The sequence below is a fragment of the Prionailurus viverrinus genome, chromosome X, assembly GCF_022837055.1.
Source record: "Prionailurus viverrinus isolate Anna chromosome X, UM_Priviv_1.0, whole genome shotgun sequence".
NCBI lineage: Eukaryota > Metazoa > Chordata > Mammalia > Carnivora > Felidae > Prionailurus > Prionailurus viverrinus.
The window spans coordinates 116,081,150-116,106,615 of record NC_062579.1 but is presented as its reverse complement, the minus strand read 5'-3'; the positions used below and the strand labels follow the sequence as shown (position 1 = coordinate 116,106,615).

General features: G+C 57.7%; 2 protein-coding genes, 1 long non-coding RNA gene and 1 pseudogene across 5 annotated transcripts; all 4 read right to left on the bottom strand.

Annotated features, from left to right (window-relative positions):
* Positions 1–1,317: 1,317 nt before the first annotated feature.
* Positions 1,318–2,678, bottom strand: LOC125157908 (melanoma-associated antigen 9-like). 3 transcript variants are annotated; one of them, XM_047844996.1, is made up of 3 exons: positions 2,225–2,678; positions 1,698–2,002; positions 1,318–1,554 (listed from the first exon to the last, which is right to left on the bottom strand). In XM_047844996.1, the coding sequence occupies exons 1-2, from the start codon at positions 2,543–2,545 to the stop codon at positions 1,811–1,813; spliced, it is 513 nt and encodes a 170-aa protein (XP_047700952.1). In that variant the 5' UTR covers positions 2,546–2,678; the 3' UTR covers positions 1,318–1,554; positions 1,698–1,810. The 3 variants fall into 3 exon arrangements, with proteins under 3 accessions (XP_047700952.1, XP_047700951.1, XP_047700950.1); XM_047844995.1 differs by having other exon boundaries at positions 1,318–1,580; positions 1,698–2,678; XM_047844994.1 differs by having other exon boundaries at positions 1,318–1,551; positions 1,698–2,678.
* Positions 2,679–19,974: 17,296 nt separating this feature from the next.
* Positions 19,975–20,691, bottom strand: LOC125157087 (melanoma-associated antigen 9-like; annotated as a pseudogene).
* Positions 20,692–21,841: 1,150 nt separating this feature from the next.
* LOC125157883 (melanoma-associated antigen 9-like) lies at positions 21,842–23,278 on the bottom strand (the record flags this gene model as incomplete). Its single annotated transcript, XM_047844965.1, has 2 exons — positions 21,842–22,103; positions 22,221–23,278. A coding segment is annotated over one exon (945 nt), but the record flags the coding sequence as incomplete, so codon positions are not given.
* A 236-nt stretch (positions 23,279–23,514) lies between these two features.
* LOC125157462 (uncharacterized) lies at positions 23,515–24,819 on the bottom strand. The gene is made up of 3 exons (XR_007148978.1): positions 24,757–24,819; positions 23,806–23,908; positions 23,515–23,647 (listed from the first exon to the last, which is right to left on the bottom strand). It is a non-coding gene; the product is annotated as an uncharacterized LOC125157462 (long non-coding RNA).
* Positions 24,820–25,466: the final 647 nt, after the last annotated feature.

Sequence of the window (25,466 nt, the reverse complement as noted above, 5' to 3'; positions counted from 1 at the left end):
CTCCTTCTGCATCCTCGCCAAGAATGGCCACAGGGCCCAGGCCCTGCCCTCTGCCCACTTGAGGTGTCCCAGCCGCCTCCCCCCGCCCACACACACACACACACACACCCCGTGTCTGTGAGACTCCACTGTGGAAGTCTGGCCCGACTCATCCACCCAGATGCCCATCCTGCCCATGGCCCTTCACAGAAGGACGCGGGTGCCCGAACTCTGGCAGGTTCCTTCTCTGTGTCCTAGGGACCTGAGTCCTTCGGTCCTCCCCCCATGTCCCCTCTTGGACCCACCACCCGGCCTGTGCCCCTGCCCTTTCTTACCTGGGATCCTGTCCCTCACCCCAAGGTCCTCAGCTCCCTCAAACCACCGAGGTACGGTTGAGTGGACACAGCCTGCGGCCGCCCTCTCCAGAAACCCCGGCCTCAGCGGGGCCTGAGCGCCTCTACCCAGGGTGGGTGGGTGTAGTAGGCCCTACCGCTCTCCCTCAGGTCCAGACACCAGCTCCAGGATGAGCCTGGGCCCGTCCCTCTGGGTCCCCGAGTCTACCACCCTTAGCCCCGCTGGGAGAAGGGCTCCGCCTGACCACCCTGCCGGGGTCTCTCGGGCTGCCGGCTGGACTGACCTGGATTCCGGGATGGGGGGCCGGCCGTGCTCCCTCACATGTCGACGTGCACGCCTTGCTGCCCGGCCGGGCCCCTTCTCTCTGCCGGCCCGAACCAGGCATCCCAGACTGAGGCTCCCACCTCTGTCACCATCCTTTCCGGGATCCTCACCTTGACTCTGACCGGCTCGGGCCGTGCCCCCGCCCTCTGCACAGCTGAGTCTGTGCGCCTCAGACCCAGGCTCTCACTCCCCGCCTTCCTGGAGACAGAGGCAGGGAGCACACCGCAGCCACTGTCCCCTCCCCGCTACATTGTGATCAGCTGCCCAGAAGGCATCGCACTGAACAGAGATCCCAGGCCAGCCTGGCTCGGGCAGGGCATCTCCACTGCAGGGCTCCCCCCCTGGAGCCCCACCGCCTCAGCCTTCTTTCATTTCTTCTGTTCCTCTTAGGGGACCTTTCCCTGCCTTCCCATGGGGACCGCAGCTGCTAGATAGTCACCTATGGGTGGGACGTGTCCTGCCTCTCCTAGTGTCCTCACTGCCAACACAGGGCCCTTCCGAGCGTGAGCAGAGCTCAGCGAATGTCCGGCCACAAATGTCCCAGTGAGCTGGGGACCTCTGCTCAGATCGAGTGTCTCCTCCTTTCTTGGAGACCCAAGCAAAGGCAGGCACACATCTCTGTGTCCCTTGTCCAGAATGACAGATGACAAGGGACAAGAAGCAAGAACGAACATCTTTTATTTCTCCATGTCCTGAAACCATCCGTTTACTGCCAGGGTCTTCACGTTTGCAAGACATCCCTGTCTGTGCCCAGCCCAGGCACCGCGATTCCCTTCTGGATCCCGAACGAGGACGGAAGGGTTCCCAGCTCGTTGCACCAAACGGCACAACTCTGACTCTTGAACACCTGTGGCGTGGGTGCCGCTCCCACACTGAGCCCGAAGCTCACGAAACCTTCTATGACAAGGAACAACATCTGAAAACTTCCTCGAGGAAACAAAGATCGATTTCCGAGGCCACGTAGACAGAGAACAAGAACCCACCCAAACGTGCGCTTGGCCCCGCTTTCCCCCAAGCCGCCCTGGCCCTCCACTACTCACAACGCCCAGCGCCCGCTCTGCTCGCACTCGCAGGGGAGAAGTGGCCTGGCTGCGTGTCCCGCAGGAGAAGCTGCTCGACCCCAGGTGGGAACGGGCCCGGCTGCCCCTCGGGCTCAGGCCCGCTCTTCCTCATGGCTCACAGCGTCTTCGGACAGACACGGAGACCCGGGCTGCCTGCTGTTGACCGCCAGGATGTGCTGCAGCACTTGCACGCCGCTGGTTTCTGCGTGGGCCCTGGGACCCCACAGGAACTCGTAGCGTGCGGGCTCGCTGCCGGGCACCTGCCGGTACTCCAGGTACCCTTCCTGCACCCAGACTTCGGTCAGCAGCTCCCTGGGCTCCCCATAGAATACGTGCTCCCTGCCGGCATACACCCCCATGACCCCCAGCGCTTCCCACACCGCCTCCTCAGGGGCACGGTCGTCCTCCAGGAGGATCACCCATAGGACCAGCACCAGGAGGCTGGTCTTGGGCATGCCGTCCCTACCACTCGGCGTCCCATCGCAGCTGAGGCCCAGGATGCTGACCAGGACGTAGGAGCGCTCGCGGGGGTCCACTTCCTTCACGTCGACTCCAAAGACCAGCTGCAGATACTCGCAGGCTCGGCGGAAGATCACGGGGAAGCGGTCCTGGTCATCTTGGCTAACCGCCGCCAGCATCTCCGCCCGTGTGGTCGGCTGCTTGGTGCGATACTTGAGGAGCAGAAGCAGCACCAGGCCGGCCACCTTCACGCAGAGCGCATCTGGGAGCGAGGCCTGGGCCCCTGCCGGGGCCCCCCAGGTGCTCGACCCCTCCTCATCGGGGCTGCTGGAGCCCTGGTGGGACTGGCTCCCCGAAGCGCCTGCCATGGCACTGGGGGAGGGGCAGGAGCTCCGAGGGCTCTGGGGAGGAATCGGGGACCCGGCAGCAGCAGACCCCTCCTCCAGGGGGACCAGAATGAGGACAGAGCAGGAGGAGGACAGGGAGGAAGGAGAGGAGGAGGAGGAGGAGGAGGGAGATGGGTATCCCCCCTCCTCCTCCTCCTCTGCTTTCTCCTCCTCCAACTCCTCCTCTTCCTCCGACTCCACCTCCTCCACCTCCAACTCCAACTCCTCCTCTTCCAACTCCTCTTCCTCCGACTCCACCTCCTCCACCTCAACCTCCACCTCCAAATCCACTTCTTCCACCTCCTCCTCCTCCGCCTTCTCCTCCTTCAACTCCACCTCCTCCACCTCGTCCTCCTCCTCCAAATCCACCTCGTCCTCCTCCTCCAAATCCACCTCCTCCACCTCCTCCACCTCCTCCTTCTTCAATTCCACCTCCTCCTTCTTCAACTCCACCTCCTCCACCTCCCTGTCCTCAGGCTCTGGCAGCGGTGCATCCCATGGCAGCGGGACCTCTCTTGGCTCCTCCTTCAGCTTGCAGAACACACTGCTCTCACCCAGGGGCATGATGGTCGCCAGACCCTGAAGACAGAAGAGGGGTGGCTCCTCAGGGGGAGGCCCAGCCCACCCAGACCCCGAGCTCCCAGGCCTGAGAGCGGGGCCGCGTGGGGGTTGGGGGCCGAGGGGTCCCCTCTGGGGTGGGATGGGCGAGCCCCCGGCCCCACGCGCGGGGCACGCACCTCGCCTGGACAACCGACTGGCACGCGGCCGCGCCTCCTCTGCTCTGTGACCTCAGGACTCCTGCCTCAGACCAAGGCCTCAACTGCAGAGCTCGCAGAGCCCCTGGAAGAGGGAGGGAGGGGGGGAGGGAGGGGGCGCCTCAGGGTCTCAGGGTGGGTGCAGACCGCGAGCATCGTCCCGGGCCCCCACCCCCCCACTGCGGCCAGGAGATTCTGGCCAGGACTCTGGGCGGCCCCGCCCCGGGAGCCCCCACCCCCCCACCCCCCATCCAGCCTGGGCCTGCCCCTTCTGGGCCTCCGCTGACAGCCAGAGCGGACCCGAGCGGCAGGGCAGGCCTGGGCCCTAGGCAGGTGTCCTGGGCTGCGAGGCAGCGCCTCCTCTCTCCCCTGCACCCCGGCCAGGGCCCGGGATCCTGCCTCGGCTGACCGGGGTCCAGCCCCGCACACCAAGGCCCTCCCCTCGCCCAGACCCACCGCGGGGGCGGCTTTCCGAGGGCGGCCCCGGGGCTGGGGTCCAAGGGGGCCTCCGGCCGTCCTCCCGCAGGGCTCTCCCGGGGAGCCCCGGGCCCGCTGCCTCCCACCACAACCCTCACGGCCCGGCGAGGTCCGGGCCAAGGCGGCTGGCGGCGCACGAGGCGACCAAGTCCGGGGAGGCCCGGGGCCGATGGCGGGGGGCTCACGTGGCTTCCTTGGGGGTCCCTCAGCCCTATCCTCTCGTCCCCATCCGGACTCCCTGGGCGGCCTGGGCCTCGGGCTCTGCCGCCTGACGCCGGCTCCTCGCGCGCAACCAGCTCTCAGTCGGGCTGGGACCCAGAGCCCGAGTCCGCCCACGCCTCACGCCCTGGTCACAGTCGTCGTGGTCGCGCCGCCCTGCGGCCTCCACCGCCGCCCCCACCGCCAGACTCATTCCCCTCTGGGTCCCGGCCCCCTCGCTCCTCCCTCTGGGCCTCACCTCGAAGCCCACGAGGCTCTGCGCCCTTCCCGCGCCTGACGGGATTCGAGGCGCGGCCGGAAGACGCCGACGCCGACGCGACGCCGACGCCGAGGCCCAGGCCCCCTCGCCCCGCCCCGCCCCGCCAGTCTCTTGAGACCCGGATGCGGAAGTCCAGACACCCCGCGGGGCCTCATTCCCACTAGGGGCTTCCCTCGGCTGCCGCTAGGGGTCGCCTTCCGGGCCGGGGCCTGCGTTCTGGGGGCCAGAGTCCCTCCCTCGGTGTTCCCTCCGAGGCCTCCTGCACCCCGGGGACGGCCTGTGTGCGTGGCCACTGACGATGGGAACTCGTGCCCCTCAGACCGCGGTCTGAAGGTCTCTGGGACGCACCGCCCAGGCTCAGTGACGGGGCGCCGGCCACCTCTGGCCGCCCGATGCAGGGGCTCCCCGGGCCTGCGGCACGGACTGACTTCGTAGCTCTGGGCTGGGGTGGACCTGGTCTCCTGACAGCACCTGGGCCCTCCTCCCCTCTGCCCACCAGAGCGGCTGCTCCCAACAGACAGCGGGTCCTCGGTTCTCCCCAGCTCACCCATCCGACCCCCACTCCCCCGTCCAGGTGATCCGAGACCCGGATGCCCAAGTCCAGCCTCGCCCAGTGTCCCCATCCCTCCCGGGGGCCTGCGCGGACTGACTCTCTTGTGGGGTCCAGGTTCCTTTGCCTGCAGGTCCCTCTGTTCCTCATTAGGAATCGCCCCGGGACACGGGCCCTGCCCTCTGCCCACCTGAGGTGTCCCAGCCACCCCCCGCCCCCTGCGCCTCCTCCGGTGTCTCTGAGACCCGGCTGCGGAAGTCTGGCCCGACTCTCCTCCGCGAGTCCCCATGCCTCCCAAGGGCCCTTCTCAGAAGGCCTGAAGTCTTGAACTTTGGGGCGTCCCCTCTGTCCTGGGGGCCCGAGTCCCTCAGTCCTCCCTCTGACCCCCACCTGGACACCGTGGCCCCGTCCTGTGTCCCTGCCGTTTCCTGACCTAGGATCCTGTCCCTCACCCCAAGGTCCTCAGCTTCCTCAGATCCCCGAGGCACAGTTGAGTGGACGGGGCCTGCGGCCACCCTCTACACGTACCCCGGCACCCGTGGCCCAGGCTGATCTCCTCTCCCCGGGGCGGGATGGGCCCTGCGGATCTCCATGAAGTCCCCACACCTGCTGCAGAAGAGCCTGGGCCCGTCCCCCCTATTATTCCTGCCGCCCCGCCACACACACTTCCGACTTTTCTCTCTTCCAACTGTTCCTGCTGGTTACTTGGTCCTGCTCAGATAGGCCTGAACAAAGCCTCCTGTTTTCTTGCTCCTAGAACAAGTTGTCCTCAGAGGAGTGTCTCAGTTGGTAGCCCCCCTTCTATTCCTCCCCCCTCTCTTCTTGCTTTGGTCTCTTCTAGCTGTTCTTGCTGGTTGGTTGGTTCTGCTCCGACAGGGCCCCAACAAAGTGTTCTATTTTCTTGACCCCATGTCATGTTGTCCTCAGAGTACTGTTGCAGTTGGTAGCCCCCCCCCCACGTTTATTCCTGCCACACCCCCACACACACATTTCTTGCTTTGGTCTCTTCCAACTGTAATCACTGGTTTGTTGGTCATGCTCAGATATGTCCCAGCAAAGAGTCCTGTTGCCTTGTCCCCAACACAAGTTGTCCTCAGAGTAGGGACTCAGTTGGCAGCCCCCCTATTACTCCTGCTCCCTCCCACTTACCGGTTTGGTCTCTTCCAACGATTCCTGATGTGTAGTTGGTCCTGCTCAACAAGCCCCAATAAAGAGTCCTGTTTTCTTGCCCCCTGGGTCAAGTAGTGTTCCGAGTAGGGTCTCAGTTACTAGCCCCCTTTCATTCCTGCTCACCACACTTCCTGCTTTGGTCTCTTCCAACTCTTCCTGCTGGTTAGATGGTCCTACTCAGATTGGCTCCAAATAAGAGTCTTAATTTACTTGCCCGCTTTGTCCAGTTGTTCTCAGAGTATGGTCTCAGCTGGTAGCCCCCCTTTTATTCCTGCCCCCCAATTCCTGCTTTGGCCCCTTCCAACTGTTCCCACTGGTTAGTTGGTCCTACTCAGATTGGCCCCCAAAGGGTCCTATTATCTTGCCGCCAGGTTAAGTTGTCCTCAGAATTGGGTCCCATTTGGCAGGCCCCCTCTTATCCCCCCGCCCCCATTTCCGTTTGGTTCTCTTCCAAAGGCTCCTGCTGGTTATTTGCTCCTGCTCAGATAGGACCGAACAAACAGTCTTGTTTTCTTACCATCTAGATCAAGTTGTCCCCAGAGTAGGGTCTTACTTGGTACCCCCCCCCCCTTTTTTTTCCCTGCCCTCCCACTCTGTCTACTTTGGTCTCTTCCAACGGTTCCTGCTTGTTACTTGGTCCTGCTCAGATAGGGACCAACAAAGAGTCCTATTTTCTTTCCCCCAGGTCAAGTGGTCATCAGAGTAGGGAGTCGGTTGGTGCCCCCCCCCTTTTATTCCTATTGCCCACCCCACACTTCCTGCTTCGGTCTTTTCAACCTGTTCCTGCTGGTTAATTGGTCCTGCTCAGATAGGCCCCAACTACGAGTCCTATTTTTATTCCACTAGGTCAAGTTGACCTCAGAGTAGGATTTCAGGTGGTAGCCTCCCCTTTTATTCCTGCCTCCCCCTTCCTGCTTTGGTCTCTTCCAACTGTTCCTATAGGTTAGTTTGTCCTGCTTGTGTATGTCTCCACAAAGAATCCTATTTTCCTGCCCCGAGGACAAGTTGTCCTCACAGTTGTGTTTAATTTGGCACCCCCCTTTTGTACCTGCTGACCACGCCCCACACACACACACTTCCTGGTTTGGTCTCTTTCAACTGCTCCTGCTGATTAGTTGGTCTTGTTCAGTAAGGCCCAACAAAAAGTCCTGTTTTCTTGGCCCCAGGTCAAGTTGTCCTCAGAGTTGGGTTTAAGTTTGTAGCCCCCCTTTTAGTGCTCCCCCCCCTACACTTCTCACTTTGGTCTCTTTCATCTCTTCCTGCTGGTTAGTTGGCCCTGCTCAGATAGGCTGCACCATGATTCCTGTTTTCTTTCCCCCCAGGTCAAGTTGTCTCCAGAGTAGGGTCTTAGTTGGTAGCCCCCTTTTATTCCCGATCCACCCAGTTCCTGCTTTGGTATCTTCCAAGTGTTCCTGCTGGTTAATTGTTCCTTCTCAAGTAGGCTGCAAGAAACAGTCCTAATTTCATGCCCCTAGGTCACATTGTTCTCAGCATCTGGTTTAATTTGGTAGTCCCCTTTATATTCCTGCCACTCCTCCAAACACACTTCCTGGTTTGGTCTCTTCCAACTGTTCCTGCTGGTTAGTTGGTCCAGCTCACATAGGCACGAACCAAGAGTCCTGTTTTCTTGCCCCCGAGGTCACGTTGTCCTCAGAGTAGGGTGTGTGTTGGTTGCCTCCCTTTTTTCCTGCCCCCCCCCACTTCCAGCTTTGGTCCATTCCAACTGGTCTATTGGTTACTTGGTCCTGCTCACATGGGCCACAAAAGGGAGTCCTGTTTTCTTGCCCCCAGGCCAAGTCGTCCTCAGATTAGGGTCTCAGTTGGTAGCCCCCGTTTATACCTGCCCCGGCAAACTTCTCGCTTTGGTCTCTTCAAGTACTCCTGGTGGCTAGTTGGTCCTGGTCAGATAGGCCCCAACAAAGAGCCCTGTTTACTTGCCCCAGTTCAAGTTGTCCTCAGAGTAGGGTCTTCGTTGGTAGCCCCCCTTTTACTCATGCCTCCCACACTTCCTGCTTTGGTGTCTTCCAGCTCTTCCTGCTGATTAGGTAGTACCGCTCAGATAGGCCAGAAGGAAGAACCCTGGTTTCTTGCACCCCAGGTCACGTTGTCCATAGAGTAGGATCTCAGTTGGTGTCCACTTTTATTCCTGCCTCCCCATTTCCTGCTTTGATCTCATCCAACTGTTCCTGCTCGTTAGTTGGTCCGACTCAGATAGGCCCCAATAAGAGTCATGTTTTCTTGCCTCGTGTGTCAAGTTGTCCACAGGGTAGCATCTCAATTTGTAGCCCCCCATTTGTTCCTGCCCCCCCCCACCTTCCTGGTTTGGTCCTTCCAGATTTTACTGCTGGTTGGTTGGTTCTGCTCAGATAGGCCACAACAAAAAGTCCTACTTTCTTGCCACCAAGTCAACTTGTCCTCAGAGTAGGATTTCAGTTTGTAGTCCCCCTTTTATTCCCTCCCCACCCCACTTCCTGCTTTGGTCTCTTCCAACTGTTCCTGCTGGTTAGTTCGTCCTTATCAGATAGGTCCCAACAAAGAGCCCTGTTTTCTTGCCCCCTAGATCAAGTTGCCCTCAGAGTATGGTCTCAGTTACTAGCCCCCCCTTTTATTCCTGCCCCCCACACTTCCTGCATTAGTCTCTTCCAACTGTTCCTGCTGGTTAGACATCAATCTCAGATAGGCCCCCCCAAAATGTCCTGTTTTATGGTCCCCAGAGTCAAGATGTCCTCAGAGTACGGTCTCAGTTGGGAGCACCATTTTTATTGCTGCCCCCCCGACTCTTCCCGCTTTGGACTGTTCCAACCCTTCCTGCTGGTATAGTTGGTACTGCTCAGATAGGCCCCATCAAGGAAACATATTTTCTGCCTCCTACGTAAAGTTGTTTCCAGAGTAGGGTCTTAGTTGGTAGCACCCCTTTTATAGCTCCCCCCCCCAAGACCACTTCTCAATTTGGTCTCTTGCAACTGTTCCTTTATCCTGCTCAGTTAGGCCCCAACAAAGAGTCCTATTTTCATGCCCCTAGGTCAAGCTGTCCTCAAAGTAGGGTTTAATTGGTAGCCCCCTTTTTATTCCTGCCACCACCACCCCCAACACACAGTTCCTGCTTTGTTCTCTTCCAACTCTTACTACTGGTTAGTCGGTACTGCTCAGATAGGCCCCAAAATAATCGTGTTTCCTTGCCCCCAGGTCAAGTTGTTCTCAGAGTTGGGTATAAGGTGGTAGCCCCCGCTTTTATTCCTGTACCTCACACACTTCCCTTCTTGGCCTCTTCCAACTTCTCCTGTTAGTTAGTTGGTCCTGCTCAGATAGGCCCCAACAAAAAGTCCTGTTTTCTTACCCCCAGACTAACTTGCCCTCAGAGTACTGTCTCCATTGGTAGCCCCCTTTTTATTCCTGTCCCACAATGCTTCTTGCTCTGGTCTCTTCCAACTGTTCCTGCTGGTGAGTGCGTCTTCTCAGATAGCCCCGGAGAAAGAGTCCTGTTTCTTGCCCCCAAGGTCACGATGTCCTCAGAGTAGGGTCTGACTTGGTTGCCCCTGTTTTATGTCTGAACCCCCACACTTCTCGCTTTGGTCTCTTCCAACTCTTCCTGCTGATTAGTTGATCCTGCTCAGAGAGGCCCAGACCAAGTTTCCTGTTTTGTTGCCCCCCCCCGGGTCAAGTTGTCCTCAGAGTAGGGTCTCAGTTGGTTGCCACCATTTTATTTCTTCCCCCCCAATTCCAAGTTTGGCCTCTTCCAACTGTTCTTGTGGGTTAGTTGGTCCTGCTCAGATAGGTCCCCCAAGAGTCCTGATTTAGTGCCCCTAGGTCAAGTTGTCCTCAGAGTAGGATCTGAGTTGGTAGACCCCCTTTGATTCCTGCTCCCCCCCCACACACACTTCCCACATCGGTGTGCTCCAACTGTACCCGCTGGTTGGTTGGTCCTGCTCAGATAGGCCCCACCAAGAGTCCTGTTTTCTTGATCCCTAATTCCAATTGTCCCCAGGGTAGTGTCTCAGTTTGAAGCCCCCCTTTTATTCCCTCCCCCACCACTTCCCGCTTTGATCCCTACCAACTACTCCTGCTGCTTAGTTGGTACTTCTCAGATAGGCCCCAGTAAAGAGTCCTATTTTCCTGCTCCAGGTCACATTGTCCTCAGAGTAGGGTCTCGGTCCGTAGGCCCCTTTGAAGCCAACACCCCTCTTTGGTCTCTTCCAAATTCTCCTGCTGGTTAGTTGGTCCTGGTCAGATAGGCCCTAACAAAGAGTCCTGTTCTCTTGTTCCAGGTTGTCCTCAGAGTAGGGTGTAAATTGGTAGCCCCACTTTTATTGCTGTCCCCCCCACATGTCCCACTTTGGTCTGCTCCAACTGTTCCTGCTGGTTTGTCGGTCCTGCTTAGATAGTCCTCCACAAAGAGTCCTGTTCTTGCCCTCGAGGTCAAGTTTTCCCCAGAGTAGGGTCTCAGTTGGTAGCCTCCCGTTTCATTCCTTCCTCCCCACACATTCTGCTTGGGTCTCTAACAACTGTTCCTGCTGGTTAGCTGGTCCTGCTTAGATAGGCCCCGCAAAAGAGTCCTGTTTACTTGCCCCCAAGGTCATGTTGTCCTCAGAGTAGTGTGTCAGTTGGGAGCCCTCCTTTTATTAATGCCCCTCCCAACTGCCACTTCCCACTTTGGTCTGTTCCAAGTGTTCCTGGCGGTGAGTTGTTCCCTTTCAGATAGGTCCCAACAAAGAGTCCTATTTTCTTGTCCCCAGGTCAAGGTGTCCTTAGAGTTGGATTTAAGTTGGTAGCCCCCCTTTTATTCCTGCACCCCACACACTTCCCTCCTTGGTCTCTTCCAACCTCTTCTGTTGGTTAGTTTGTCCTACTCAGGTAGGGCCCAACAAAGTGTCCCATTTTGTTGCCCCCTAGAAAATGTTGTCCCCAGAGTAGGGTCTCATTTGTAGCGTCCTTTTCATTCCTGCCCCCCTCCAATTCCTATCTCTTCCAACTGTTCCTGCTGGTTAGTTGGTCTTGCTCAGATAGGCCCAAAGAATAAGTCATGTTTTCTTGCCCCCAGGTAAATTGTCCTCAGAGTTGGGTTTAAGTTCGTAGCCCACCTTGTTTCCTGCGCCCCACACGCTTCCCTCCTTGGTCTCGTCCAACCGCTCCTGTTGGGAAGTTTGTCCTGCTCATATAGGGCCCAACAAAGATTCCTATTTTCTCTCCCCTAGGTCATGTTGTCCCCAGAGTTGGTTCTCATTTGTAGCCTCCCTTTTTATTCCTGCTCCTCCCATTCCTGCTTTGTTCTCTTCCAACACTTCCTGCTGTTTAGTTGGTCCTGCTCAGATAGGCCCCAAGAATAAGTCATGTTTTCTTGCCCCAAAGTAAGTTGTCCTCAGAGTTGGGTTTAAGATGGTAGCACCCCTTTTATTCCTGCACCACACACAATTCCCTCCTTGGTTTCTTCCAAAATTCTCCTTGTGGTTACTTGGTCCTGCTCAGATATGCCCAAAGAAAGAGTCTTGTTTTCTTGCCCCCTAGGTCAGGTTGTCCCCAGAGTAGGGTCTTAGTTTGTCGCCCCCTCCCTTTATTCCGCCCCCCCACCCCCACACACTTCCTGCTTTGGTCTCTTCCAACTGTTCCGGGTGGATAGTTTGTCCTGCTTAGATAGGCCCCAACAAAAAGTGCTGTTTTCCTGCCCTCAAATCAAGTTGTCCTCAGAGTATGATTTCAGATGGTAGTCCCCCTTTTACTACTGCCACCCCCCGACACACACTTCCTGATTTGGTGTCTTTCAACTGTTCTACTCGTTAGATGTTCCTTCTCAGGCCCCAACAATACTCCTGTTTTCTTGCCCCGAGTTCAAGTTGTCCTCAGAGTTGAGTTTCAGTTTGTATCCCCCCCCCCCCCATTATTCCTGTTTCCCACATACTTCCCTCTTTGGTCTCTTTCAACTGTTCCTGCTGGTTAGTTGGTCTTGCTCAGAGAGGCCCCACCAAGATTCCTGTTTTGTTTTGTTTTGTTTTGTTTTGCTCCCTAGGTCAAGTTGTCCCCAGGGTAGGGTCTCAGATGGTAGCCTCCCCTTTTATTCCTGCCCGCCCACACTTTCTGGTTTGGTCTCTTCCAACTGTTCCTGCTGGTTACTTGTTCTACCTAGATAGGCCTCAACAAAAATCCTATGTTCCTGCGGCCTAGATCAAGTTGTCGCCAGAGGAGGGTCCTAGTTGGTAGCCTCCTCTTTGATTTCTGCCCCCCACCCACACACACACTTTCTGCTTGGGTCTCTTCCAAATGTTCCTGCTTGTTAGTTGGTCTTGCTCAGATAGGCCCCAACAAAAAATCCTGTTTTTTTGCGCCCAGGACAAGTTGTCCTCTGAGTTGGGGCTCAGTTGGTAGTACCCCTTTTATTCCTGTCCCCCACATACTTTCTGCTTTGGTCTCTTCCATCTGTTCCTGCTGGTTACTTGGTCCTGCTTATATAGCGCTCAACAAAGAGTCCTGTTCTCTTGCCTCCAGGTCAAGTTGTCCTCAGACTAGGGTTTCAGTTGGTACCCCCTTTTATTCCTGCTTCTCCCCCCCCCCCCCACACACACTTCCTGCTTCCGACTCTTCCTACTGTTCCTCCTGGTTAGTTGGTCCTGCTCAGATAGGCCCCAACAAAGAGTCATTTTCTTGCCACCAGGTCAAATTCTCCAGAGTCGGGTTTCAACTGTTAGCCCCACTTTTTTCCCTGACCCCAACGCTCTTCCAGGTTTGGTCTCTTCCAAGTGTTACGGCAAGTTAGTTGGTCCTGCTCACATAGGTCCCACCAAGAGTATTGTTTGTTTTATTGCTCCCTAGGTCAAGTTGTCCCCAGAGTAGGGTCTCAGTTGTTAGCCCCCCGTTATTCCTGCCCCCACCCAATTCCCACTTTGGTCTCTTCCAACAGTTCCTGCTGCTTAGTTGGTCCTGCTCAGATAGGCCCCAAATAGAGTCCTATTTTCTTGTCCCCTAAGTCAAGTTGTCCTCAGAGTAGGGTCTCAGATGATAGCCCCCCTTTTATTTCTGCCTCCTCCCACTTTCTGCTTTGGTCTCTTACAACTATTCCTGATGGTTAGTTGGTCCTACTCAGATGGGCCCCAAGAAAGAGTCCTCTTTTCTTGCCCCCGAGGCCCAGTTTCCCTCAGAGTAGGGTTTCCTTTGGGTGCCCCAGTTTTATTCCTGCTCCACCCGACACTTCCCTAGGTGGTCTCTTCAACTGCTCAGGCTGGTTAGTTGATCCTGCTAAGATAGGCCCCAGGAAAGAGCCCTGTTTTCTTGCCCCCTAGGTCACATTGTCTTCAGAGAAGCATATCAGTAGGTAGCCCCCTTTTTATTCCTACCCCCTTCGCACACTTTCTGCTTAGCTATCTAACACCTGTTCCTACTGGTGAGTTGGTCCTCCTCAGATAGTCCCTACAAAGTGTCCTATTTTCTTGCCCCCAAGTCAAGTTGTCCTCGGAGTAGGGTTTCAGTTGGTAGGCCCTCTTTTATTCCCTCTCCCACACTTCCTGCTTCCGTCCCTTCCAACTATTCCTGCTGCTTAGTTGGTCCTGCGCAGATACGCCCAACAAAGAGTCCTAATTACTTGCCCCCTAGGTCAAATTGTCCCCAGAGTAAGGTCTTAGTTGTTGGCGTCCCCTTTTATTCCTGCACCCCCTACTTCCTGCTTTGGTCTCTTCCAACAGTTCCTGCTGCTTACTTGGTCCTGCTCAGGTAGACCCCAATAAAGACTCCTATTTTCTTGCCCCCTGGTCAATTTGTCCTCAAAGTAGGGTTTCAGTTGGCAGCCCCACTTTTATTCCTGCTGCCTCACCCACACAATGCCTGCTTTGGTCCCCTCCAACTGTTCCCTCTAGGTAGTTGGTCCTACTCAGAACCCCCCCCCCCCAAATTCCTGTTTCCTTGCCCCCAGGGCATGTTTTCCTCAGAGGTGTGTTTCCGTTGGTAGTCCCCCTTTTGTTCCTGCCCCCACACACTTCCCCCTTTGGTCTCTTCCAACTACTTTGGTAACTTGGTCCTGCTCAGATAGGCCCCAACAAAGAGTCCTGTTTTCTTGGCCCCAGGTTACATGGTCCTCAGAGTAGGGCCTTAGTTGGTAGCCCCACTTTAATGCTGCCACCCCGCTTCAAGCTCTTGTCTTCTGCAACTGTTCCTGCTGATTAGTTGGGCCTTGTTAGATAGGCTGCAGCAAAGAGTCCGGTTTCCTTGCCCCCTAGGCCAAGTTGTCCTCAGAGTAGGGTCTCAGTTTGTAAGCCCCCTTTTATTCCTACCCCCTCTGCACACTTTCTGCTTAGCTGTCTAACAACTGTTCCTACTGGTGAGCTGGTCCTCCTCAGATAGTCCCAACAAAGAGTCCCATTTTCTTACCCCCATGTCAAGTTGTCTTCAGAGTAGCGTTTCAGTTTATAGCCCCCCTTTTATTCTCTCTCCCCCACTTCCTGCTTTGGTCTCTTCCACCTATTCCTGCTGCTTAGTTGGTCTTGCACAGATAGGGCCCAACAAAGAGTCCTCTTTACTTGCCCCCTAGGTCAAGTTGTCCCCAGAGTAAGGTCTTAGTTGTTAGCCCCCCACCCCCTTTATTCCTGGGCCAACAGTTCTTGCTGGTTAGTTGGTCCTACTCAGGTAGGCCGCAACAATCAGTCCTATTTTCATGTCCTTATGTCATGTTGTCCTCAAAGTAGGGTTTCTGTCGGTAGCCCCCTTTTTATTCCTGCCACCCCCTTACCCACACTTCCTCATGTCTTCTCTCGTAATGGTTCCTGCTGGTGAGTTGGTCCTGCTCGTGTAGGCCCGAAACAAGAGTCCTGTTTTCTTGCCCCCTAGGTCAATTTGTCCTCAGAGTAGGGTCTCAGTTGGTTGCCTCCCTTTTTCTCCCGCATCCCCACATCCTGCTTTGGTCTCTCACAACTGCTGCTATTGGTTCATTGGTCCTGCTAAGATAGGCCCCAACAAAGGGTCCTGTTTTCATGCCCCCAGATCAAGTTATCCTCAGAGCAGGGTCTCAGTTGGTAGGCCCTCTTTTATACCTGCCCTCCCCACTTCCTGGTCTCTTCCAACTGCTCCTGCCGGTTAGTTGTTCCTGGTCAGATAAGCCCCAACAAAGAGTTCTGTTTTCTTGCTCCAGGTCAAATGGTCCTCAGAGTAGGGTCTCAGTTGGTAGCCCCACTTTTATTGATGCCTCCCCTCACTTCCAGCTTTGATCTGCTCCAAAGGTTCCTGCTGGTCAGTTGGTCCTGTTCAGATAGACTCCAACAAAGAGTCTTGTTTTCTTGCCCCCATGTCAGTTTGTCCTCAGAGTAGGGTTTCAGCTGGTAGCCCCTTTTTATTCCTGCACCCCCTCACACACTTCCAGCTTTGGTCTCTTCCAACTGTTCCTGCTGGTTAGTTGGTCCTGCTCAGATAGGCCCAAAAAAGAGTCCTGGTTTTTTTTTCCCACTAGGTCAAGTTGATCTCACAGTAGGTCCTCAGTTGGTAGACCCCCTTTGATTGCCTCCACCAAACACCTGCCGCATTGGTCTGTTCCAACTGTATCTGCTGGTTAGTTGGTTCTTCTCAGACGGGCCGCAACAAAGAGTCCATTTCTCATGACCCCTAGATGAAGTTATCCTCAGAGTATGGTCTCTGTTGGTTGTACCCCTTCTATTCCTGCCACCCCCCTCTGCCTGCTTTGGTATGTTCCAACTGTATCTGCTGGTTAGTTGGTTGTCTTCAGATAGGCCCCAAGAAAATGTCCTATTTTCTTGCCCTCTAGGTCAAGTTTTCTGCAGAGTAGGGTCTCAGTTTGTAGCTTCCCCATTTATTCCGCCCCCCCCCCCACCACTTCCTCCTTTGGTTTAATCCAATTTTTCCTGCTGGTTGGTTACTCCTGCTCAGATAGGCCCCCCAAAAGAGTCCTGTTTTCTTCTTGCCCCAGGTCAAGTTCTCCTCCGAGTAGGGTTTCAGTTTGTGGCCCCCCTATTGTTTTCTCCCCCCCACGCTTCCCGCTTTGGTCTCTTCCAGCTGGTCCTGCTGGTTAGTTGGTCCTGCTCAGGTAGGTCCCAACTAAGAGCCCTGTTTCTTGCCCCCAATGTCAACTTGTCTGAAGAACAGGTTCTCAGTTGGCAGCCTCCCTTTTTTCCTGCCCCCCAATCCTGCTTTGGTCTCTTCCAGCTGTTCCTGTTAGTTAGTTGGTCCTACTCAGATAGGCCGGCACCAATAGTCCTGTTTTCTTGTCCCCTATGTCGAGTTGTCTTCAGAGTAGGGTCTCAGTCGGTGGCCCTCCTTTTATTCCTACCCTTCTGCACATGTTCTACTTGGCTGTCTAACGACTGTTCCTACCGGTGAGCTGGGCCTCCTCAGATAGTCCCAACAAAGAGTCCTGTTTTCTTGGCCCCAGATTACATGGTCCTCAGAGTAAGGCCTTAGTTGGTAGCCCCACCTTAACGCTGCCACCCTGCTTCAAGCTTCTGTCTTCTCCAACTGTTCCTGCTGATTAGTTGGGCCTTGTTAGATAGGCCACAGCAAAGAGTCCTGTTTCCTTGCCCCCTAGGTCTAGTTGTCCTCAGAGTATGGTCTCAGTTGGTAGCCTCCCCTTTTATTCCTAACCCTTCTGCACACGTTCTGCTTGGCTGTCTAACAACTGTTCCTACTGGTGAGCTGGCCCTCCTCAGATAGTCCCAACAAAGAGTCCTGTTTTCTTGATCAAGATCGGTTCTTCCAGATCAAGATGTCCTCAGAGTAGCGTTTCAGTTTGTAGCCCCCCCTTTTATTCTCTCTCCCCCACTTCCCACTTTGATCTCTTCCAACTATTCCTGCTGGTTACTTGGTCTTGCTCAGATAGGGCCCAACAAAGAGTCCTCTTTACTTGCCCCCTAGGTCAAGTTGTCCCCAGAGTAAGGTCTTAGTTGTTAGCCCCCTTTTATTCCTGTACCCCCTACTTCCTGCTTTGGTCTCTTCCAACAGTTCCTGCTGCTTAGTTGGTCCTGCTCAGATAGGCCCCAAAGAAGAGTCCTGTTTTCTTACTCCCTAGGTCAAGTTGTCCTCAGAGTAGGGTCTCAGTTGGTAGCCCTGCTTTTATTCCCGCACCCCCCCCCCCACATTTCCTGCATTGTTCTCTTCCAAATGTTCCTACTGCTTAGGTGGTCCTGCTCACATAGGCCCCAACTTAGAGTCCTGATTTCTTGTCCCATAGGTCAAGTTGTCCTCAGAGTCGGGTCTCAGTTTTTAGCCCCCCTGTTATAACTGCCCCACCCCCACATCCCGCTTGCTCTCTTCCAACTGTTCCTGCTGGTTAGCTGGTCCTGCTTAGATAGGCCCCAGCCAAGAGTCCTGTTTTCTTGCCCCAGGACAAGTTGTCCTCAGAGTAAGTTCTCAGTTGGTAGTCCCCCTTTTATTCCTGCCCCTCCCTCACTTCTCGCTTTGGTCTCTTCCAACTGCTCCTGTTGGTTAGTTGTTCCTGGTCAGGTAGGCCCCCAACATAGAGTCCTGTTTTCTTGCCTCCTGAGTCAAGTTGTCCTCAGAGTCGGGTCTCAGTTGGTTGCTCCCCTTTTATTCCCACCCCCCACACACTTCCCTATTTGGTCTCTTCTAACTGTTCCTTCTAGTTAGTTGGTCCTGCTCACCTATGTCCCAACACAGAGTCCAGTTTTCTTGCCCCCTAGGTTAAGTTGCCCTCAGAGTAGGGTCTCAGTTGGTAGCCGCCCCCCAACTTCTGCCCACCCCCCGCACTTCCTGCATTGGTCTCGTCCAATTGTTCCTGCTGATGAGTACATCCTGCTCAGATAGGCCCCAACACAGAGTCCTGGTTTTTTGCCCCCAAGTCAAGTTGTCCTCAGAGTAGAGTTGCAGGCAGTAGCCCTGCCTTTATTCCTGCACATCCCAACTTCCCGCTTATGTCTGCTCCAGATGTCCCTGCTGGTTCCTTGCTCTGCTTAGGCCCCAACGAAAAGTCCTATTTTCTTGCCGCCTAGATGAAGCTGTCCCCAAGGTAGGGTCTCAGTTGGTAGCCCCCCCTTTATACTCGCAGCCTCACCCCACACATTTTGCTTTGGTCTTTTCCAAGTATTCCTGCTTGTTAGTTGGTTCTGCTCAGATAGGCCCCAACAAAAAGTCCTATATTCTTGCTCTCTGGTCAAGGAGTCCTCAGAGTAGGGTTTCAGGGGGTACCCGTCTTTTATTCCTGCCTCCTCACTTCCCACTTTGGTCTCTTCCAAATGTCCCTGCCGGTTAATTGTTCCTGCTCAGATAGGGCGAACAAAGAGTTATGTTTTCATGCCCCCTCGGTCAAGTTATCCTCAGAGTAGTGTCTGAGTTTGTACCCTCCTTTTATTCTTGTCCTCCCCCAATTCCCACTTTGATGTCTTCCAACAGTTCCTTCTGGTTAATTGGACCTGCTCTGATAGGCCCCGACAAAGACTGATTTTCTTCCCCCAGGTCAATTTGTCCTCAGAGTTGGTTTTCAGTTTGTAGCCCCACTTTCATTCCTGCCACCCCCCAACACACACACACACACACACACACACACACTTCCTGCTTTGGTCTCCTCCAAATGTTCCTGATGAGTTGGTTCTGCTCAGATAGGCACCACCAAGAGTCCTGTTTTCCTGCCCCCTATGTCTAATTGTCCTCAGAGTAGTGTTTCACTTGGTAGCACCCCTTTTATTCCTGCCCCTCCCCACTTCCCGCTTTGGTCTCTTGCAACTGTTCCCGCTGGTTAGTTGGTCCTACTCAGATAGGCCCCAGCAAAGAGTCCTGTTGACTTGCCCCCAGGTCAAATTGTCCTGAGAGTAGGGTCTCAGTTGGTAGGCCCCCTTTATTGCTTCCACTTGCTGCTTTGGTCTCTTCCATCTGTTCCTTTTGGTTGGATGGTCCGGCTCAGATAGGCCCCAAGAAAGAGTCCTATTTTCATGCCCCAGGTCAAGGTGTCTTCAAAGTAGGGTTTCAGCTTTTAGTCCCCCTTTGTTCCCTTCCCCACTCTTCCCGCTGTGGTCTCCTCCAACTGTTCCTGCTTCTTAGTTGGTCCTGCTCAGATAGACACACACCAGTAGTCCTGGTTTCTTGCCACCGGGTCAAATTATGTTCAGGATAGGGTCTCAGATGGTTGCCTTCCCTTTTATTCGTTTCCCCCACTTCCTGCATTGGTCTCTTCAAAATGTTAATGCTGGTTAGTTGCTCCGGCACAGATAGGCCCCAACAAAGAGTCCTTTTTTCTTGCCCCCACGTAAAGTTCTACTCAGAGAATGGTTTCAGGTGGTTGCCCCCTTTTATTCCTGCTGCCCCCCTCACAGTTTCTGCTTTGGTCTCTTCCTACTGGTCCTGCTGATTAGGTGTTCCTGCTCAGAGAGGCCCCAACAAAGAGTCCTGTTCTCTTGCCCCCAGTTCAAGTTGCCCTCAGAGTAGTTTCTCAGTTGGCAGCCCCCCGTTTATTCCTACCGCCAACAAAGTTCCGCCTCGGTCACTTCCACGTGCTCCTGCCGGTTAGTTGGTCCTCTTCAAATAGGCCACAACAATGAGTCCTTTTATCTTTCCCCCAGGTCAAGTTGTCCTCAGAGTAGGGTTCCAGTTGGTAGCCCCCGTTTTATTCCAGCCACCCCTCCCCAGCACACACTCCCATCTTTGGTCTCCACCAAATATTCCTGCTGGTTAGTTGGCCCTGTGCATTTAGGCCCGAGAAAAGAGTCCTGTTTTCTTGTCCTCTAAATCAAGTGGTCCTCAGAGTAGGATCCCAGTTGGTAGCCCCTCCCCCCCACTTTCTGCTTTGGTCTTTTCCAACTGTTCCATCTGGTTAGTTGGTCCTGCTCAGATAAGCCCCAAAAGAAAGTCCTGTTTTCTTGCCCCCAAGTCACGTTGTTCTCAGAGTTGGTTTTCAGTTGTTAGCTCCCCTTTTATTCATGGTGGCCACACACTTCCCACTTTGGTCTCTTCCAACTGATCCCGCTGGTTAGTTGGTGCTGCTCACGTAATGCCCTGATGACACATCCTGATTTCTTGCCCCTAGGTCACATTGTCATCAGAGTAGGCCTCAGTTGGTAGCCCGCACGTTCCACACCCCCTCCTCAGGGGCACAGTTGTTCTCCAGGAGGACCACCCCCAAGACCAGCACCAGGAGGCTGGCCGTGGGCATGCCCTGCCTACTGCTTAGCATCCCATCACATATCAGGCCAAGGATGGTGACCAGGAAGAAGGAGTGGTCTCTGGCGTCCGCTTCCTTCACGTCAACACCAAAGACCAGCTGCAGATACTCGCAGGCTTGGTGGAAGATCACGGAGACGTGGTCCTGGTCATCTTGGCCGACCGCCACCAGCATCTCCGCCTGTGTGGTCGGTCGGCTGCTGAGTGGGATACTTGAGGAGCAGGAATGCCACCAGGTCAGCCAGCCTCATGCCGAATGCATCTGGGAGCGAGGGCTGGGCTCCTTCTGGGGCCCCTCTGGTGCTGGACCCCTCCTCATCGGGGCTGCTGGGGTCCTCATTGGACTGGCTCCACGGAGCACCTGCCATGTCAGCGGGGGAGGGGCAGGCATTCGGAAGGCTCAGACTGACTCTGTTGAGGGGCCCAGGCTCCCTCTGTCCTCCTTCTGCATCCTCGCCAAGAATGGCCACAGGGCCCAGGCCCTGCCCTCTGCCCACTTGAGGTGTCCCAGCCGCCTCCCCCCGCCCACACACACACACACACACACCCCGTGTCTGTGAGACTCCACTGTGGAAGTCTGGCCCGACTCATCCACCCAGATGCCCATCCTGCCCATGGCCCTTCACAGAAGGACGCGGGTGCCCGAACTCTGGCAGGTTCCTTCTCTGTGTCCTAGGGACCTGAGTCCTTCGGTCCTCCCCCCATGTCCCTTCTTGGACCCACCACCCGGCCTGTGCCCCTGCCCTTTCTTACCTGGGATCCTGTCCCTCACCCCAAGGTCCTCAGCTCCCTCAAACCCCCGAGGTACGGTTGAGTGGACACAGCCTGCGGCCGCCCTCTCCAGAAACCCCGGCCTCAGCGGGGCCTGAGCGCCTCTACCCAGGGTGGGTGGGTGTAGTAGGCCCTACCGCTCTCCCTCAGGTCCAGACACCAGCTCCAGGATGAGCCTGGGCCCGTCCCTCTGGGTCCCCGAGTCTACCACCCTTAGCCCCGCTGGGAGAAGGGCTCCGCCTGACCACCCTGCCGGGGTCTCTCGGGCTGCCGGCTGGACTGACCTGGATTCCGGGATGGGGGGCCGGCCGTGCTCCCTCACATGTCGACGTGCACGCCTTGCTGCCCGGCCGGGCCCCTTCTCTCTGCCGGCCCGAACCAGGCATCCCAGACTGAGGCTCCCACCTCTGTCACCATCCTTTCCGGGATCCTCACCTTGACTCTGACCGGCTCGGGCCGTGCCCCCGCCCTCTGCACAGCTGAGTCTGTGCGCCTCAGACCCAGGCTCTCACTCCCCGCCTTCCTGGAGACAGAGGCAGGGAGCACACCGCAGCCACTGTCCCCTCCCCGCTACATTGTGATCAGCTGCCCAGAAGGCATCGCACTGAACAGAGATCCCAGGCCAGCCTGGCTCGGGCAGGGCATCTCCACTGCAGGGCTCCCCCCCTGGAGCCCCACCGCCTCAGCCTTCTTTCATTTCTTCTGTTCCTCTTAGGGGACCTTTCCCTGCCTTCCCATGGGGACCGCAGCTGCTAGATAGTCACCTATGGGTGGGACGTGTCCTGCCTCTCCTAGTGTCCTCACTGCCAACACAGGGCCCTTCCGAGCGTGAGCAGAGCTCAGCGAATGTCCGGCCACAAATGTCCCAGTGAGCTGGGGACCTCTGCTCAGATCGAGTGTCTCCTCCTTTCTTGGAGACCCAAGCAAAGGCAGGCACACATCTCTATGTCCCTTGTCCAGAATGACAGATGACAAGGGACAAGAAGCAAGAACGAACATCTTTTATTTCTCCATGTCCTGAAACCATCCGTTTACTGCCAGGGTCTTCACGTTTGCAAGACATCCCTGTCTGTGCCCAGCCCAGGCACCGCGATTCCCTTCTGGATCCCGAACGAGGACGGAAGGGTTCCCAGCTCGTTGCACCAAACGGCACAACTCTGACTCTTGAACACCTGTGGCGTGGGTGCCGCTCCCACACTGAGCCCGAAGCTCACGAAACCTTCTATGACAAGGAACGACATCTGAAAACTTCCTCGAGGAAACAAAGATCGATTTCCGAGGCCACGTAGACAGAGAACAAGAACCCACCCAAACGTGCGCTTGGCCCCGCTTTCCCCCAAGCCGCCCTGGCCCTCCACTACTCACAACGCCCAGCGCCCGCTCTGCTCGCACTCGCAGGGGAGAAGTGGCCTGGCTGCGTGTCCCGCAGGAGAAGCTGCTCGACCCCAGGTGGGAACGGGCCCGGCTGCCCCTCGGGCTCAGGCCCGCTCTTCCTCATGGCTCACAGCGTCTTCGGACAGACACGGAGACCCGGGCTGCCTGCTGTTGACCGCCAGGATGTGCTGCAGCACTTGCACGCCGCTGGTTTCTGCGTGGGCCCTGGGACCCCACAGGAACTCGTAGCGTGCGGGCTCGCTGCCGGGCACCTGCCGGTACTCCAGGTACCCTTCCTGCACCCAGACTTCGGTCAGCAGCTCCCTGGGCTCCCCATAGAATACGTGCTCCCTGCCGGCATACACCCCCATGACCCCCAGCGCTTCCCACACCGCCTCCTCAGGGGCACGGTCGTCCTCCAGGAGGATCACCCATAGGACCAGCACCAGGAGGCTGGTCTTGGGCATGCCGTCCCTACCACTCGGCGTCCCATCGCAGCTGAGGCCCAGGATGCTGACCAGGACGTAGGAGCGCTCGCGGGGGTCCACTTCCTTCACGTCGACTCCAAAGACCAGCTGCAGATACTCGCAGGCTCGGCGGAAGATCACGGGGAAGCGGTCCTGGTCATCTTGGCTAACCGCCGCCAGCATCTCCGCCCGTGTGGTCGGCTGCTTGGTGCGATACTTGAGGAGCAGAAGCAGCACCAGGCCGGCCACCTTCACGCAGAGCGCATCTGGGAGCGAGGCCTGGGCCCCTGCCGGGGCCCCCCAGGTGCTCGACCCCTCCTCATCGGGGCTGCTGGAGCCCTGGTGGGACTGGCTCCCCGAAGCGCCTGCCATGGCACTGGGGGAGGGGCAGGAGCTCCGAGGGCTCTGGGGAGGAATCGGGGACCCGGCAGCAGCAGACCCCTCCTCCAGGGGGACCAGAATGAGGACAGAGCAGGAGGAGGACAAGGAGGAAGGAGAGGAGGAGGAGGAGGAGGAGGGAGATGGGTATCCCCCCTCCTCCTCCTCTGCTTTCTCCTCCTCCAACTCCTCCTCTTCCTCCGACTCCACCTCCTCCACCTCCAACTCCAACTCCACCTCCAACTCCAACTCCTCCTCTTCCAACTCCTCTTCCTCCGACTCCACCTCCTCCACCTCAACCTCCACCTCCTCCACCTCAACCTCCACCTCCAAATCCACTTCTTCCACCTCCTCCTCCTCCGCCTTCTCCTCCTTCAACTCCACCTCCTCCACCTCCTCCTCCTCCTCCTCCTTCTTCAACTCCACCTCCTCCTTCTTCAACTCCAACTCCTCCACCTCCCTGTCCTCAGGCTCTGGCAGCGGTGCATCCCATGGCAGTGGGACCTCTCTTGGCTCCTCCTTCAGCTTGCAGAACACACTGCTCTCACCCAGGGGCATGATGGTCGCCAGACCCTGAAGACAGAAGAGGGGTGGCTCCTCAGGGGGAGGCCCAGCCCACCCAGACCCCGAGCTCCCAGGCCTGAGAGCGGGGCCGCGTGGGGGTTGGGGGCCGAGGGGTCCCCTCTGGGGTGGGATGGGCGAGCCCCCGGCCCCACGCGCGGGGCACGCACCTCGCCTGGACAACCGACTGGCACGCGGCCGCGCCTCCTCTGCTCTGTGACCTCAGGACTCCTGCCTCAGACCAAGGCCTCAACTGCAGAGCTCGCAGAGCCCCTGGAAGAGGGAGGGAGGGGGGGAGGGAGGGGGCGCCTCAGGGTCTCAGGGTGGGTGCAGACCGCGAGCATCGTCCCGGGCCCCCACCCCCCCACTGCGGCCAGGAGATTCTGGCCAGGACTCTGGGCGGCCCCGCCCCGGGAGCCCCCACCCCCCCACCCCCCATCCAGCCTGGGCCTGCCCCTTCTGGGCCTCCACTGACAGCCAGAGCGGACCCGAGCGGCAGGGCAGGCCTGGGCCCTAGGCAGGTGTCCTGGGCTGCGAGGCAGCGCCTCCTCTCTCCCCTGCACCCCGGCCAGGGCCCGGGATCCTGCCTCGGCTGACCGGGGTCCAGCCCCGCACACCAAGGCCCTCCCCTCGCCCAGACCCACCGCGGGGGCGGCTTTCCGAGGGCGGCCCCGGGGCTGGGGTCCAAGGGGCCTCCGGCCGTCCTCCCGCAGGGCTCTCCCGGGGAGCCCCGGGCCCGCTGCCTCCCACCACAACCCTCACGGCCCGGCGAGGTCCGGGCCAAGGCGGCTGGCGGCGCACGAGGCGACCAAGTCCGGGGAGGCCCGGGGCCGATGGCGGGGGGCTCACGTGGCTTCCTTGGGGGTCCCTCAGCCCTATCCTCTCGTCCCCATCCGGACTCCCTGGGCGGCCTGGGCCTCGGGCTCTGCCGCCTGACGCCGGCTCCTCGCGCGCAACCAGCTCTCAGTCGGGCTGGGACCCAGAGCCCGAGTCCGCCCACGCCTCACGCCCTGGTCACAGTCGTCGTGGTCGCGCCGCCCTGCGGCCTCCACCGCCGCCCCCACCGCCGGACTCATTCCCCTCTGGGTCCCGGCCCCCTCGCTCCTCCCTCTGGGCCTCACCTCGAAGCCCACGAGGCTCTGCGCCCTTCCCGCGCCTGACTGGATTCGAGGCGCGGCCGGAAGACGCCGACGCCGACGCGACGCCGACGCCGAGGCCCAGGCCCCCTCGCCCCGCCCCGCCCCGCCAGTCTCTTGAGACCCGGATGCGGAAGTCCAGACACCCCGCGGGGCCTCATTCCCACTAGGGGCTTCCCTCGGCTGCCGCTAGGGGTCGCCTTCCGGGCCGGGGCCTGCGTTCTGGGGGCCAGAGTCCCTCCCTCGGTGTTCCCTCCGAGGCCTCCTGCACCCCGGGGACGGCCTGTGTGCGTGGCCGCTGACGATGGGAACTCGTGCCCCTCAGACCGCGGTCTGAAGGTCTCTGGGACGCACCGCCCAGGCTCAGTGACGGGGCGCCGGCCACCTCTGGCCGCCCGATGCAGGGGCTCCCCGGGCCTGCGGCACGGACTGACTTCGTAGCTCTGGGCTGGGGTGGACCTGGTCTCCTGACAGCACCTGGGCCCTCCTCCCCTCTGCCCACCGGAGCGGCTGCTCCCAACAGACAGCGGGTCCTCGGTTCTCCCCAGCTCACCCATCCGACCCCCACTCCCCCGTCCAGGTGATCCGAGACCCGGATGCCCAAGTCCAGCCTCGCCCAGTGTCCCCATCCCTCCCGGGGGCCTGCGCGGACTGACTCTCTTGTGGGGTCCAGGCTCCTTTGCCTGCAGGTCCCT